The sequence below is a fragment of the Pleurodeles waltl genome, chromosome 2_2 (assembly GCF_031143425.1).
Source record: "Pleurodeles waltl isolate 20211129_DDA chromosome 2_2, aPleWal1.hap1.20221129, whole genome shotgun sequence".
Taxonomy (NCBI): domain Eukaryota; kingdom Metazoa; phylum Chordata; class Amphibia; order Caudata; family Salamandridae; genus Pleurodeles; species Pleurodeles waltl.
Genome location: NC_090439.1, coordinates 591,367,411 through 591,384,578, shown reverse-complemented (window position 1 = coordinate 591,384,578; position 17,168 = coordinate 591,367,411). Strand labels below are relative to the sequence as shown.

Here is a 17,168-nt window from a genome sequence, read left to right as displayed (position 1 = left end):
GGAGCATCAGCACTCCAAGCCTTGCGCTTTGGCAGAGCTGTTCTATCCTGACTTTCTCGGAGCGGACACAACCACTGCCCAGCTGAAAGAATTTTATGAGACAATGCATCCTCATATTTTGGTGACAGTCCCTCTGGAGTGCCTTTTAACCCCACAGGCTCAGGTGGGGCTCCAGCTGGATCCTCACTGGTGGGTGCGCCCTCTGCGCCACTTGCGTTCCATGGATTCAGTGTTGGATCCAGACGAGAGTCACCTGCAAGACAGAGACCTTCCTCAGCGCCCGCTCCAGTGCCGACATTCCACTGTGGCCCCCTAAGCATCGTCATTCTCGACTCCCAGCACGGAAGCGGACAGGCATCATCTGACGCAGGTTCCAGCGCCTACTGGGGACAATGCTTTCCGGATCAGAGCGAGTGCCTTTTTCCTTCGATAGGCCTAGAGAGGGAAACAAATAGGAGGGGTCTGAGAACTGTTGTGGATACCAGCATCCCCTGGATGAGATTGAGGACAACTGGTATGAAGAACTGACTGAGGCCAGTGGGTTAGACACCTCAGTGGACACTTGCTTGGTCTCTCCACCTACTATGGTTAGGGAGGAGGGTCCTCATTCACTATGGTGGTGCATAGGGTGGCTGAGGTCTTGGACCTTGTAGCATGTTGGCTCTGTATATACTATTTCAAAGAATGAAATAGTATACACATAGTCCAAGGGTTCCCCTTAGAGGTAAGAAAGTGGCACAAAGAGATAATTCTAATACTCTATTTTGGGGTAGTGTGGTCGAGCAGTAGGCTTATCAGAGGGCAGTGTTAAGCATTTGTTGTACACACTCAGGCAATAAATGAGGAACACACACTCAAAGACTTACTCCAGGCCAATAGGTTTTTATATTGAAAAATATATTTTCTTAGTTTATTTTAAGAACCACAGGTTCAAGATTTACATCAAACACTTTAAATGTAAGGTACTTCACTTAGATACTTTAGGAACTTTGAATGAACACAATATCATGTACAGTCTTTGTAAAAATGGCAATAAGCTATTTCAAAAGTGGACACAGTGCAAAAATCAACAGTTCCTGGGGGAGGTAAGTAAAGGTTAGTTTTGAAGGTAAGCAAAACACTCGCAAGTCTCAAAGTTGGGGCATAGGTAGCCCACCGTTGGGGGTTCAAGGCAACCCTAAAGTTATCACACCAGCAGCTCAGGGCCGGTCTGGTGCAGAGGTCAAAGAGGTGCCCAAAACACATAGGCTTCTATAGAGAACAGGGGTGCCCCGGTTCTAGTCTGCCAGCACGTAAGTAACCGCGTCCTCGGGGGCAGACCAGGGGGGTTTTGTAGGGCACAGGGGGGGACACAAGAAGGCACATAAAGTACACCCTCAGCAGCACAGGGGTGGCCGGCTGCAGTGTGCATACAGGCGTCGGGTTTTGTGTAGGAAGTAGTGGAGGGACCCCGGGGGTCACGTCAATGATGCAGGCAGGCACAGGGGGGGCTCCTTGGGGCATCCACCACCTGGGCTAGGCAGAGGGTCGCCTGGGGGTCGCTCTTGCACTGGAGTTCGGTTCCTTCAGGTCCTGGGGGCTGCGGGTGCAGTGTTGGTTCCAGGCGTCGGGTCCCTTGTTACAGGCAGTCGCGGTCAGGGGGAGCCTCTGGATTCTCTCTGCAGGCGTTGTTGTTGGGGTTCAGGGGGGTCGTCTCTGGTTACTCACAGACTCGCGGTCGCCGGGGAGTCCTCCCTGAGGTGTTGGTTTTCTGCAGGTCGAGACGGGGGCATCTGGTGCAGAGTGGGAAGTCTCGCGCTTCAGCGGGAAACGTGAAGTCTTTAAAGTTGCTTATTTGCTGCAAAGAAGTTGCAGGTTTTTGAACAGGGCCGCTGTTCACGGGAGTTTCTTGGTCCTTGGGTGCAGGGCAGTCCTCTGAGGCTTCAGAGATCGCTGGTCCCTGTTGGATGCAGTTTTCTTCGAAGTTGGGAGACAGGCCGGGAGGGCTAGGGCCAAGGCAGTTGTCGACTCCGTCTTCTCTGCAGGGCTTCAGGTCAGGAGTCCTTCTTGTTAAGGTTACAGGAATCTAGTTTCCTAGGTTCTGGGGAGCCCCTAAATACTCAATTTAGGGGTTTGTTTAGGCCTGGGAGGGCAGTAGCCAATGGCTACTGTCCTGGAGGGTGGCTACACCCTCTTTGTGTCTCCTCCCTGAGGGGAGGGGGGCACATCCCTAATCCTATTGGGGGAATCTTCCACTCTCAAGATGGAGGATTTCTAAAAGCAGGAGTCACCTCAGCTCAGGACACCTTAGGGGCTGTCCTGACTGGTGGGTGGCTCCTCCTTGTTTTTTCTAATTATCTCCTCCAGCCTTGCTGCCAAAAGTGGGGGCAGTGGACGGAGGGGCGGGCATCTCCACTAGCTGAGATGCCCTGTGGTGCTGTAACAAAAGGGGTGAGCCTTTGAGGCTCACTGCCAGGTGTTACAGTTCCTGCACGGGGAGGTGAGAAGCACCTCCACCGAGTACAGGCTTTGTTCCTGGCCACAGAGGGACAAAGGCACTCTCCCCATGTGGACAGCAACATTTTTGGTGTGTGGCAGGCTGGCAGAAACTAGTCACCCTACACTGGAAGTCGGGTTGGTATTCAGGGGGCACCTCTAAGGTGCCCTCTGGGTGTATGTTACAATAAACTGCACACTGGCATCAGTGTGCATTTATTGTGCTGAGAGGTTTGATACCAAACTTACCAGTTTTCAGTGTAGCCATTATGGTGCTGTGGAGTTCGTGTATGACACACTCCCAGACCATATACTCTTATGGCTACCCTGCACTTATAATGTCTAAGGTTTTGCTTAGACACTGTAGGGGCATAGTGCACATGCACATATGCCCTCACCTGTGGTACAGTGCACCCTGCCTTAGGGCCGTAAGGCCTGCTAGAGGGGTGACTTACCTATGCCACAGGCAGTGTGAGGTTGGCATGGCTTCCAGAGGGGAGTGTCATGTCGACTTAGTCATTTTCTCCCCACCAGCACACACAAGCTGTGAGGCAGTGTGCATGTACTGAGTGAGGGGTCCCCAGGGTGGCATAAGACATGCTGCAGCCCTTAGAGACCTTCCCTGGCATCAGGGCCCTTGGTACCAGAGGTACCAGTTACAAGGGACTTACCTGAGTGCCAGGATTGTGCCAATTGTGGATACAAAAGTTCAGGTTAGGGAAAGAACACTGGTGCTGGGGCCTGGTTAGCAGGGTCCCAGCACACTTTCAAATCATAACTTAGCATCAGCAAAGGCAAAAAGTCAGGGGGTAACCATGCCAAGGAGGCATTTCCTTACAGACCTTTAGTTGCCCTCAGTGGCAGTTAAGATGAATATCTTGACAGAGGTACTTCAGCCAAAAGTCACTCCATCCAAACCCTTATTCCCTTTTAATGAACCACTTGCTGACTTCCTACTTGGGGTCTGATTCACGCCTTGCACAGGGGCTCCTAAGCATATGACAATTGCCCGCCGCCATTGCCAGGCTCTTGGAGACACCAGTTTACATACCCATCCCCCCATCCCAGAGAGCTTGGTTATCCATCCTTCCACCTCTAGGGTCACCCTGGAGCGTTCCTACCACTCCACTGGATAGGGAATCCAAAAGGCTGGATACCTTTGGCGAGAGGATGTTGTCTTCCACCAGCCTTGCACTTCGGTCAGTGAACAACATGTGCCTTTTGGGGCAATATTCCCATTCGATTTGGGATTAGGTTACGCAAGTGCTGCCTATGGTCGCGAGGAGCCCCTGAGCCATACACTCCCAAGCTATTGCTGAAAGGAGAAACACAGCACAATTTACCATATGATGTGAACTTGACACAACCAACTTGCTAGGCAGAGCAGTTTCATTGTCTGTGGCCCTTCGGCGCAACTCCTGACTGAGAACCACTGCCTTTTCCGGAAATGTCCAAGCCTTGCTTATGGACATGTCCTTTGATGGCGGCTCTAGTCTTTTTGGAGAGAAAGCAGACAACACCGGAGCATTTTAAGTACCGGGCTTCTACATGGTCCCTTTTCAACCCCAGTCTGCCTTTTGCCCTTTTCGTGGCCATAGAAGCTGTTTCCCACCAGTTTCATTCCCCCCTAGTCACCACAGTCAACAGGCTTCCCAGCCTTTTCATGGCTGAGACGTGGGCTCAATATATCAAAGGGAATAGATAGTTGGCGGTTGGGCCACTCCACCACCACCTTCAGCCTCAACCTCCAAATGCCTTTAGTTTGCCCTCCAACCACCATGGGCATCCAGTGGGGGCAGGATACGCCATCAGCTGCATCATTGGAGGCCAGTAACATCAGGCTGCTGGGTTTTACAGATCATCCAAAGGGTTACTGTATTCCCTTTTTTACCACCCATTTACGAAGGGCTGTTGGAGGACCACCACCCCATGCTCCATGTAGAAGTGCTGACTCTCTTGGCCAATGGAGCTATCCAAAGGGTGCTAGCATCAGAAGTAGTTCATAGTTGCTATTACTGCTACTTTGTGATGCTGGAAAAGAATAGGGGCCTTCGTCCTAGACCTGCACCTTCTCAACTCTTTCTGAAAAAGGAGAGATTAAAAATGCTCATGTGCGCCCACATTGTGTCTGCCCTGAACCGGGGAGACTTGATCGTAGTTTTGGACTTCCAGGACGCATATTTTTTACATCCCCTGTCCTGCCTGTCACAGATATTAGCTGTAGTTTACCGTTGGTCAAGAGCACTTTCAGTTTCCCTTGCTCCCTTTTGGCCTTACCAGCTCCCCTTTGGTGTTCAGCAAGGTGATGGTGGTGGTTGCAGCTCATCTGCGTAGGTCAGGAGTTCCAGGTAGATAATCAACTCTTCATGGAGGTACATAGGAGCTAAGAATGGGAATCCTGTGGAGAAACGGACCATCTCATGATGGATAGTGCTGTGCCTCAAGACCTGCTACGTACTGTCCAAGAAGCAACCCTCCTAAGGGGTTGCGTACTTGTTCCACCAGAGCCAAGGCTGAGGCCATTGTGTTAGCCTGTGTAGTCCCTGTTCTAGACATCTGTCAGGCAGCAGCATAGGCATCTCTGCAGATGTTTGCTTAGCACTACTGCCTGGACAGTCATGCCCGTCACAATAGGTACTTCACCTGTTTGATCCTGCAGGACGTTCTAGTTGAAATCAACTTTTCAGACCCACCTATGGAGAGACACTGCTTCGGTATGTATTCAGAAGGTAAGGAATCTGCGGCTAGAAGTCTATATCAGATGAACAAGTTACTTACCTTTGGTAACACCTTATCTGGTAGATATCTTGTTCTTCAGAGATTGATTCTGTTATTTATAACTACAGGCTTTGTTTTTTTCTGTGGTTATTTCTCATTCACCTACTGATGATGAAGCACATTAAATTTTGGAAGTCATTTTGTGCTGATATTTTACAATCCAAAAACAAAAGGATCCTGAAATCATCTGCCCTGGCGGGAGCTCAATAATTTCCCAGCATACTTTCTGCCAAAAACGTGACAGTTGTACAGCCTTTGCACGGTCCCCTAAAAGGCATTAGCATTCATCCTTTCTTGAGTCGACCAGTAGGCCTCAAGAAACTCTGGAATTTGTCCCTGCTTTAGCGGCTTAAAAAAATTGCTGCATAAAGCCCTGTAAAGTGGGTGCCATCCATTTGTCCTGTAGTCATATGACATCACACTGATTGATGTACTCCCACCTGTACAGATTTTCTCATTTAATGGTACAAGACCACTGCTGCTCCACATTCTCTTTGTTGCTTCCTCATCACTGCCAGTCAGGCTGACACTTGTACTTTAGGCTAAGCGGGCATTCGATCTCTACTTAATTGTCTTTCAGCCTACTCCACTGACAGATTCAGTGTTACTGAGTCGCCATATTTATATGTTGTCATCCCATGTAATATTGGCACTGCAAGTGGCCCATTTCGGGGCACTGACTGCTGGAGCCATTACATTTGCCAGTTTTGGGGCTACCCCTTTTCCTATTCTTGAAATTCACAACTCATCAGCCCTAGAACTAAGAACAGAGCCAGGGTTATCTGTTATATCCCTTTCTCGGGGAGATTTTGTACCTGCTTGTTCAAATTATGCATGTGAATAAATGTAAGCCCAAAGTTATCATTCCACTGGCCAGTGACAGGTTAGTGAAATCAGTATAGATCAAATTGTTCTTCCAAAAAAGTAATCTCTAATCACTGTGTAAAATCCTGTTGACCTAATCCAATGAATTGCCATCCTACAGTGAAAGACGTTTGGATTTCTGAACATTTGCTTGCAATGGTGGAACTCCCTCTAAATATACAATGTGATTGATATCTTTGGGAGCTAAGATATTATTGCACCCCCTGCTCCTATGTTTTCTACATTATCTATACTTAGCAAGTACGAACTCTGAGTTGCATTTTATTAATGTAGATCTCGTCTGAATAACCAGTAGTTCAGAAGGATCTAATAGTACATTTCCTCCAGATATTCAAGCAACTTCTAGTGAGCTCAAAACAATTGCAACACAATGCATGGATCTGCATTTTAAACCAATGTATACTTGGTAGATCGAAATTTGTCATGGACAGGTGCCATTGTTGTAGCAAATATTTTGACATGCTGGCATTGTGTCATAGGCCATGATGGACCACTCCAGTATATTTCAAAAAGCAAACTTCACAGGACTGTGGCTATATCTAGATTCTTGTAAAATTCATTTGAGTTTCTCATCTACCAGATTACTACTCTGACATTGTCCTTCTGAGAAGTGGTCAGCTACAGACACAATCAGTCATACACCAAATGATGGAAAGCAATTAAAATACTACATTATCCAAATACTCTCATCATTTGGGACATGGCTAGTGTAGAAAGCTGGCTCTCTATGTAGTGCATTAAAATGAAGTGCACTGTGCAGACAGTCCAGTGGATCCTTAAAGGCTTGCAGAGGCAGAAATAGTGGGTATAGTGTTCTTTTTGTGGTAGTATGGGTGAGCAGTTAAGCTTATCAAGGAGTCTTGTTAAGCATTTGTTGTACTCACAGAGGCAGTACATGAGACACACACTCAAAGAATAAATCTGAATCTAATTTAGAAAAATAACAGTTGCTTTTATGTGTGCCTTGAACCAAAGAACTTAGTTATAAGGTAAGCCGTTTTTAAATCAAAAACACTTTTCAGATTCAAAAATCGACAGTGCAATTTTTCAGAGTCTTCTATGTTAACCTATGGGAGGAAAACAAGAATGCATATTTGCAGGTACGTAAATCCAGTCTTCAGGAGTTTAGGTCAACCAGGCAAGGGTCAAATCAGCACCAAGAGGGACCCACAGTGGCGGGTAGGTGCAGACGTCAAATTCTGAGTCGGGTACTCAATGTTAACCAATGGAGACTGGGGATGAATGAAGATAGACTGCTCACAGTTAAGTGCAGCCAGTGTCAGAGGTTAGTCTCCAGGAGTTACACCCTCAGTGGCACAGGAGCGGCTGGGGTGAGAGTGCCAACACAGCATTGGGCGCCCAATGTTATCAATTGAGACAGGGGTAACCGATGAAGCACTGCTCCCAAGTGAGTAACGAAGGGTCAGGGGTTGATCTCCAGGAGGTGAGGTAAATGCAAGGGGGAGGGGGCACAAGGCAGCACCAAAGTTACACGGTCAGTGGCACAGGGGCGGCCGGGTGCAGAGTGCCAACACAGCGCAAGGCGCCCATTATTATCCAATAAAGAAGATCAGTTTCAGAAACAAGCTGCAGGCTCTGGCCAGGAGTTCTGGGTGAGGATGGCCCACAGCTGCCCAGGTAAGAAGAGATGCCAGGGGTTGTAGAGACACCGATGGTCCAGCTCCTCAAGGCCCAGGGGCTTCGGTTGCAGGGGTGTCTTTTGGCATTGGAAACAGCTTACTGGGCAGGTCACTATCAGGAGGAGTCTTCGGATTGAGACTGCAGGCGCACTGTGGAGTCTAGCAGGGGATCAGCCCACGGTGGACTTTTGCTCAGAAGATCTGGGGAACCTTCACAAGACCGGTGGGCCACTTGGACTTAGGCCACGGGTGTTGGGTGTAGAGGTGGTTCCAGAGGCAGTTTTGCATTTCCTCAGGCAGGCTTCTTCTTTGGGGTTGTGTTTTTTTTTTTTTGTTTTTTATTTTTTAACAGACCTGCTGTCCACATGAGTTCTTGGTCTTTATCGAAGGCAGGCAGTCCTCCTAAGGCTTTGGAGGTAACTGGGCTGCAGAACAAGTCGTCTTTTGTGTGCACATTCCTTGAGGGCTGCAGACAGGCCGGTAGGGCTGGGGCCAAGTCAGTTGGTGTCTTCAGACTTCTCTGCTGGTGCGACTTCTGTGGTGTCCGGCTCTTCATACGTGGACAGGAATCAAGTTCTATAGTTCAGGGGTGCCACTTAAATACGGAATTTAGGGGTATTAGTGTCAGGTGGTAGACAGTGGGATACTCAACTTTTGGGTAACTGCACCCTTATTATGACAACTTTCTTTGGGAAGTGTGCATCCCCCTAACCCTATTGGCCTAATTCCTTTCACACAGGATGGAAGAATTTAAAAAGTAGTGACCTCTTTAGCTTGTCCACCTTAGGGGTGGGATTGGCATGAAGTGGGCACTCCTCCTAATTTAACTAACTCCCACCAGTCCTGCCCCCAAAAGTGGGGTGAGGAACGGGGGGGCGTCCTTCTTTACTATTTGGAGACGCCTGAGTTGCATTTCAAAGACAGCAAGGCCTTTTAAGCTCCTCGTCCTGGAATGTCTGTCCTTCGTGGGAGAGGCGGTGACACCTCTGCCTAGAGCAAGGGTTTGTTCTGAGCCTTTGAGAGCATTGGCTCTCACCTCAGGGGGCCAGAACTCTCTCTAAGGTGACTGCACTAGTTTTGACCAGTCAATGCCCACGCCAGGAGTTGGTAGGTTTTTAGAGTGCATCTCTAAGTTGCCCTGTAAGTGTGTGTATGAAATCCAGCACTGAATTTATTGAGGGTTTATTAATACGAGATGTTTGATACCAAACATCCCTATCGTCAGTGAAGCCATGATCTAGCTGGAGAACTCGGAATGACCAGTGTCTAGCACATGTACTTAAAAATGGCTTTCCTGTTCACTTACTGTGTTTGAGATTGGCAAAGACACAGCATGGGCACATCTGTTCAAACAGGTATGTCCTCATATGTAACATAATATGCCCTTTCTTTAGGGCTGGAAGGCCGGTTAACGGGGTGACTTACATATATTGCATGCATTGTAAAGGGGACAGGACACAGGCTGCGAAAGCAGCACTGTGTGCATTTAGTGAGAGGGTCCTTGAGGGTGGCATAATTTGTGCTGCAGCCCTCAGGAGCCTTCCTTTAGTACCCCATGCCCTAGGTACCAGAGGTACCATTTACTAGGGACTTACAGTGGTACCTAGACGTTTGCCAATTGGGAAAAACTACTGTGCAGTTTTGGGAAAAGAGATCTGGCACTGGGGACCTTTTTGGCAGGGACCCAGTGCACTTTCAGTTGAAATTGCACCAGAAGCCAGGCAAAAAGCGGGGTCGGGGCAGTGACCATGTCAAATGAGTCACTTTCCTACAGCTACCGAGATCTTGCAGGCAATCCTGGAAGGGGTTTGGCACTCTTAGTCTCAAACGATTCAAGACAGTCAGGATCCATCACAAAATGTAATTGGGGCTGGCCTGGATACTGCTAACTGTTAGCAACAGTGTGCTATACCCTCCCATTCCTTTCTGATCCACCTGTTCGCCCTCCTACATCAGAATAGCTTTTGGAGAACCACCTATCAATCTTGCTCCAAGAGGATCAGGTTCCGATGGCCTGAGAGGCCATCTAGAGTGTGCAACCACGGATTTAGAGATGGTTTGGTAATTCTGCTATTTTCTCAAGCCACAGATGAAGTGGAGCCTTTGTCCTATTTTAGATCTTCATAATCTGAATTCCTTCCTGCAGAAGGACCAATTTAAAATGCACATTTTACCTAAGATATGCTTGCCCGGCATTTGGGTACTGGATGGTTGCGTAGGACTTTCAGGATGCATATTTTCTTATGCTTATCCTGCAGTCTCACAAGATATCAGCCATGGTTCAGGAGTATGTTCAATTTGCCATGTTTTCCTTCGGCCTTACTAGCACCCCTCGGGTGTTCATTAAATTGATAGTGGTAGTTGCCCCCACAAACTTAACAGTACGGGTATAACAGTTTTTCCCTACCTCACCATAGTCAGTCGTAGACCACCTCTGGATGACTGCTAACCTCCTGAGATCGTTGGTGTATTGGAAAACTACGTTGGTTTGGGTGAGTAAAGTTTTCTATCTCGTATACATTTAGCTTTGTGAATAACTTGTCTATGAATTAAAAGAGATGTAGTATGTTCGAAGCTTTCTCTTATCTTGACAGCATTGAAGAACTTTGTGCCATAGACCTGTACAGCCCTGATGCTCGATTCAGCTATACTAGACTGAGCTCCATTTTGTCTGCTTGCAAACAACTCTACAAAGCTGGCCTTTTGGATTCCGCATTACAATCCAAGGTAAATATACAAGGAGAAAATATCACTTTTGCACTTGCTTTTTTTTAATTTCAGAAGGTTTTTTAATTAATATTTTTTGTCTGTATACTTTTTTGGGGGTTATTGTTAAAGAATTTAGCCGTAGCAACTATGTTTATGTCTGAGGAAACGGGATGCTGATACCTGTTCTGGTTTTTATTCTGACTCTTATCTGTTTTTTCTCAGTTATAATTTTTAATCCTGTCAAAAACCAACATTTTGCAATAAAGTAGCTATGCGTGTGATTCTCGTGTTAAACATCTTCTGGCGTGTTCCTTGAGACCCTTGACTTAAAGTACTATGAGCAATTAATTCTATAAGCTGTCATCCGTCATCCTCACGTTATGTCCCTTTGACTCTACCCTCCCATGAGCACCTTTAACAATGCAACCGTGGAACGTCTGCTGTCTTCAGTATTTACCAAGAAAGGTTTAAGGTTTGGGGGTTTGACAAATGTAGCAAGTAGTCCTAATGTTTGTGAATAGGCCGGGGACCAATTGGCTTGATTTCAAGATTTGTTGTTGGTGAAATTAGACTCTTAAAAGCCATCATGAATTGAAAGAGTTGTATACCATTGGAAATACCTGGAGCAGACAGTAAATGCTGATTTTTCTTTTTTGTGTTTTTTTTTTTTTGTTTCTTGTACTTTTTATTATACATAGTTATACCACGAAGGGATGACCTACCCAGAGAAGTGTAGTTTATTATTATTTGTTAGAGGAGCTTTGCTGACCTGCAGCCTGATCCCTATTGTGTATTAATCTGCCTTTATTGTGTTTTTATCATTCTATGACAGTAGATGTTAGAGTAGAGACCACCTTTATGTGAGGAATTCGCTGCCTCCACATGTTCATAATCTACGTCTCCAACCTGCGCTTCTGGCGCCGCAGGTGGTGTTCTAATTACTGAGGTGCCCTGCTGTTGCAGAATGGTGGATGGTCGTGGGAGGGATTCCCCCAGATCATATGTAATATGAAATTATTTCACGTCCTGCAGATGTTAAATCCAAAGGGCCTGATTTAGGTCTTGGCGGAGGGGAACCCTCTGTCACAAACATGACAGATATCCTGTCCGCCTTATAACCGATCCCATGATATCCTATGGAAGTTGTGATAAGGCAAACGGGATATCCGTTACGTTTGTGATGGAGTATTCCCTCTGCCAAGACCTAAATCAGACCCCAAGAATACTTTGGGAGTTTGACTGCTGGAGGTGTCAGAAGCTACCTTGCTCTACTCCTCCACCTGGTCTGGCTGCCACCCATGTGTGACAGGCCAGCTGGGGAATCTTCGGAGACTGCCTGAGTACCAGGGAGGGGGAGGCAAGATTGCTTTGCCGCTCCAGCGTTGCAGGACCTTATGCCCCCCCCCCCTTTCCTTTTTCTCAGAGCATGTTAAAATTAGGTGATGGATGAGCTTGCAGAGTTTCACTCTGCAGAATTTTGCGGAGTTACATAAAAACTCTGCAAGATTCAGCGGAGTTGTGCCATTGGGTGGAATTCAGACTTGTTGCACTGCTCATGCTGTTTTTTTTGCTCCAGGAGCTACTGTGCTGTAAAATCCATCCAAACGGCACAAGGCAGCGCGCCACTCGGTGCGCTGCTCCTGTCTACCATCCTGTCCACCATTAACTACTTGTGTGGCAACTTCCTCAACATAAACAGTCTGGACCTACCGCAACCAGCCAAAATTAAGAAATCTTGAGAGGGGACGTTGTAGCACCCAAAAATCAAAGGTGGGGGGTGCAAATTCACGCTTGCCAACTTTACGCTGGCGAGCCGCGCACAAGAATAAAATGCACCTTGGTTTGCAGTTTCGCCAGAACTCTGTGCTCCAAGCGGATCATGGAGTAGGCAAAATTTCATGAATTCCACTGGCGGAAAGAAAATTATCACCCACCCTTAGTTAACATCAGGCAGTGGGTAGATCCATGTACTTGTATATTGGCTAGTTTGGGAACACCAGGGAGTGAAACATTGGTAAAGAAGGACTAATTCCTCCCTTCACTCATGTTAAAATAAAGGCATTGGTGCTTTATCACTGTCTTGAAACAAATTATTTTTGCTTTAAATTCTGTAATGTAAAATGTCAGATTTTCAGGTTGTACTTGTATGACGTTAAGTTCCTTTTCCATCCTATTCTCTAATAATTTGCATTTTATATGCATTTTTTCTTGTAGGAGGCGGGTCACCGTTTGACTGTTGGCTGGAAACTTCTTTCAGTTGTTTACAAAGGCATTGCACCTGGTGACGAAAGGAAGTCCCTTCCATCGTTGGACATAAGCAGTAGGCGCCTAGCGGAGGGGCTGCTTCAGCTGGCCTTTGACTTAGGAGGGCAGGTGGGCATCCTTGATACATTCAGAAATGTTATGAAAGGTAGATTGAAACTCCTGTTTGATTACAAACCAGCCATACACATTCTACAGATACCAGTTAAAAGCTTGATTGCGACTGTGGAGTTGCTTTTGTTCCCAGAACTAGATTTTCAGTAGGTCGATCGCTTGTTGCTAATGGATCGGGCTGAAACTTTATATTTCTACATGGTGATAAAAGTAGAATGATTGCGGTACAAATAAATATATCACAGTACTTTCCACAATCAGTTCACATAAATGTAGAATTGCAAAAATCTTAATTATAAATTTAATTACCAAATTATGTTGATGTAGACCTTCCATAATTGGTGTTCACCGGCCTACAGTGTAATTTTTGACAGATCTTTTTAAGTGTAATGTTCTGCAGTGTTTTATTACGAGGAAAAAACGGATTTATTTATTTATTCTTTAGAGATTATGTATTTTATTGATGCTCTTACTGACTTTCAAATCAGTTGCTTTTAATCATATTTGGTGGTAACAATTTTGCATGTAGGTTCAAATGTGGCACTACAGAGCGCTGAATTAAGTTTAACTGCAGTGGTTATGCTGCCCGACCTGTCTAATACAAAATACACCTTTTCCTACATTGCACGTTTGCGGTTTGGGTCTGGTGCAATGTTTAAGAGTGTCCCCATTTCCACAGTGTGAGGAGCTGGTGAGCCTCCTGCTGAATACGGTGATCTTATCAGTGCCGCTCTCGGGAACCTCACAGAGGAACCTGATAAGCTTCTCCCACGGAGAGTACTTCTACAGCTTGTTCTCAGAAACCATCAATACAGAGTTACTGAAGAACCTGGACACTGCGGTCCTGCAGCTCATGAAATCGGCAATGGCCAACGCAAAGATGGTATGCATTTATCTAAAATAATGGTGTGATTTATAGCAGAGGCGACAGGACATATCGACCTATGATGTAACAAATCTTAGCAACTTTTCAGCCAAATATTATGGGGGGCACATGCAAATTTCATGGTTTAGATTTCCAGATCGTCTTCTGCAAGTCTTGCACAATTAACCTTCCTTCTGCATTTTTCAGTCATTCACAGATTGTCTCTGTTTTATTTTCTCTGTCTAATATTAAAACCTGAGTTAACTGTGTAGGGGACTGGACCCTTGTTGCAAAACAAACAAACACACACACACACACACACACACACCACACCACACCACACCACACCACACCACACACACACACACTTTTTGCCTGATATTTGACTCTAACTTGACTGTGTGTGTGCTGAGATCCTGCTAACCAGACACAAGCAGCTGTGTTCTTTCCCTAAAGCTGTACCATTGTTTCCACAATTGGCACACCTCTGGCACATCGATAAGTCCCTTGTAAAAGGTACCAGTGGTACCAAGGGCCTGTGGCCAGAGTGTGTCCCTAAGGGCTGCAGCATACATAATGCCACCCGAAGGGACCCCTCAACAAACACATGCACACTGCCACTGCAGATTGTTTGTGCTGGTGGGGGGAAAAAGGCAAAGTCGACATGGCATCCCTCCCTGGGTGCCAGGCTTACCAAACACTGCCTGTGATATAGGTAAATCACCCCTCTAGCAGGCCTTACAGCCCTAAGGCAGGGTGCACTATACCACAGGTGAGAGCATAGCTGCATGAGCAATATGCCCCTACAGTGTTCAAGTCCATTCTTAGACATTGTGAGTGCAGAGTGGCCATAATGAGTACACGGGCTGGAAGTTTGTGATTATGAACTCCACAGCTCCATAATGGCTTCACTGAATGCTGGTAAGTTTGGTATCAAACGTCTCAGCTCAATAAACCTACACTGATGCAAGTGTTGAATTTATAGTAAAAAGCACACAGGAGGGCATCTTAGAGAGGCAGCCCTGAAATTCCCCAACCTTCTGGTGTGGGGTTGACTAGTCTGTGCCAGCCTGCCACCTCTGACAATTTTCTGACCCAATAGGGGTGTGGGGCCTTTGTGGTCTCAGGGCTCAGGGACAAAGCCTGCTCTGGGTGGAGGTGCTTCACACCTCACCCCTGCAGGAACAGCAATACTTGGTGGTGAGCCTCAAAGGCTCCTGCCATATGCGGACCCAAGGTACTTCAGCCAGTGGAAATGCCCGCCTCCCAGACCAGGCCCCACTTTTTGGAAGCAGGTTCAGTGGGAAAAGTTAGTAAACAAGGGAGGAGTATCCACCCGAGCTGAGACCATCCCTAGGGTGCCCAGAGTTAAGATGAACCTCTCTCTGCAGAATCCTCCATCTTGCTTTGGAGGAAGATAGCAAGTAGGGTTAGGAATGTGCCTCCCTCCCAAAAGGGAGTGGGCACAGGAAGGGTGTAGCTACCCTCATGGTCAGTAGCCAATTGGCTACAGCCCTCTGACCTCTGTAATGCCCGTAAATCTAGTATTTAAGAGCACCCCTGAACCTTGCTTTTCAGATTCCTGGAGACCTTAAAGAAAATGAAGGACTGAAGAGCTGCACCTGCAGAGAAGACCCCAGACAACATCTGATTTGACCCCAGCCGCACTGGCTTGTCTGCAGCTTCAAGACTGCTGCTGCAAAAAGACGACTCAGTCAGCAGGACCAGCAACCTCTACAAACCCCCAGAGGCCTGCCTGCCTACCTAAGGACCAAGAACTCCAGTGGACAGCAGCCTTTCCACAAAGAAACCTCCATCGGGGACCCCAGAACTCTCCGGGTTTGTGAATCCTGCCCAGTCTGCACCTCACGTCCACGGCCCGAGTCCAGTTGGCCCACCTGTCCAGAGAAGGTCCCCAGGCGATTCCAATCTCTAGTCCACCCTGCATTGACCCCTCCTGCCCAACACAACACCTGCAGCTTAAATCCAGAGGACCCCTCCCTCCCTAACAGTGACCGGCTCTGGTGAAGATTCCCTACGCCTAAAGGTACTTCTGCACCCACAGCCCTCTGGCCTTGGGGAACCCAACCGACTGTCCATCGACATCCAGTGGGATCTCTACTTATCTGTCCAGCCATAGGTCTTCTTCGGCAGACTCACTGGACCAAGCCTGCAGCCTCTTTGTGAACCCGGACGTCCTGATTGAAAAGCATTGGGCGCCCGATGCTGTGTTTGCACCCTGCACCCGGCCACCCCCGGACTGCTGAGGGTGTGTGTGTGGTGCTGACCTGTGCTGCCGCCCCCAGTGCTGACCCCCCAGGTGTGTGCCCTGAAGTCGTGGATATATACCTGCAATCAGTTTCCTTCTAAGTGCCTCCAGTCTAAATTGGTGTCCATTGGCCGCTTAACACCAACTTTGACCTCTGTACCCGGCGGCCCTTTGTCACTGGTGGTGCACTGGGACCGTAAGTTGAGTACTTCCCTGTAAATTATGTTGGTACTTTTCCTCCACTAGGACTGCATTGCCTTCAATGATTTTTCCACAGTGTCTACTTTTGCGATTGAAAGTCATTGATTATCTAAAAACTGTTTTAACTGTGAATTCCAAACAAAGTGCATTTGATACTTGAAAGTGATACATTCTTGAAACTGTACTAACCTGCAACAAAGATCATTTTGCTTCTAGAAATAGAGTAACAATATATATGTTTTGATACAAAACATTGTACTGGAGTTAGTCATTGATTGTGTGCCTCATGTCTTGACTGTGTGTGTACAGCAAATGCATAACACTACCCTCTGATAAGCCTAACTGCTGTGAAGCCTCGGACGATACATGGACTCTGTGCACACTATACCTCATTTTGGTATAGTATATACAGAGCCAGCTTCCTACAAACTTGTTTCTCATTCGTTTAACATATTCATCCATGTGTAAATGTCTATACCAACCATTCATAGGGTCATAACCTTTGAATTCTGCAGTATTATAATAATACAGTACAGGGGATATCATTATGTTGATGGGAGTTGAGTTGTGGAGGGAGAAAAGAGGGGGAGGAAAATACTGGAGTGAAAGCAACCCCAACAATTTCCTTAACCCCACTATTGCATGAACCTCACATTTTACCTTAGGCAGTTTAGCTCCTTGATTCTTCTCATTGATCTAGTGGTAAGAGACTACCCTCCCCATCAATAACTCAAACTTAGCAGAGTAAAACTATAATTAGGACTCTGACCACTCAAGAACCGAAATCTAGATCAAAAATAAGTCTAAAAAGTTAAATGCATAATTGTTAATAAAATAATGTATTATTCTTTAATATTTTATCACGAGGACTCTGAATACAGAATCATAAATCATAACAAAAACTTTTGTAATTTAATTAAAGTCCCTCTAAATTCTAAAGGCCAAACCGATGAAGAGTACTGACAGCATC

General features: G+C 46.6%; 1 protein-coding gene across 2 annotated transcripts in view; it reads left to right on the top strand.

Moving 5' to 3' along the window:
- PRKDC (protein kinase, DNA-activated, catalytic subunit) overlaps window positions 1-17,168 on the top strand; it is a 2,139,921-nt gene that overhangs the window by 675,162 nt on the left and 1,447,591 nt on the right. For both annotated transcript variants that reach the window (XM_069220133.1, XM_069220131.1), the window contains exons 34-36: window positions 10,373-10,505; window positions 12,702-12,860; window positions 13,543-13,746. In XM_069220133.1, the coding sequence (XP_069076234.1) occupies window positions 10,373-10,505; window positions 12,702-12,860; window positions 13,543-13,746 (496 nt within the window). The remainder of the gene's footprint in view (window positions 1-10,372; window positions 10,506-12,701; window positions 12,861-13,542; window positions 13,747-17,168) is intronic.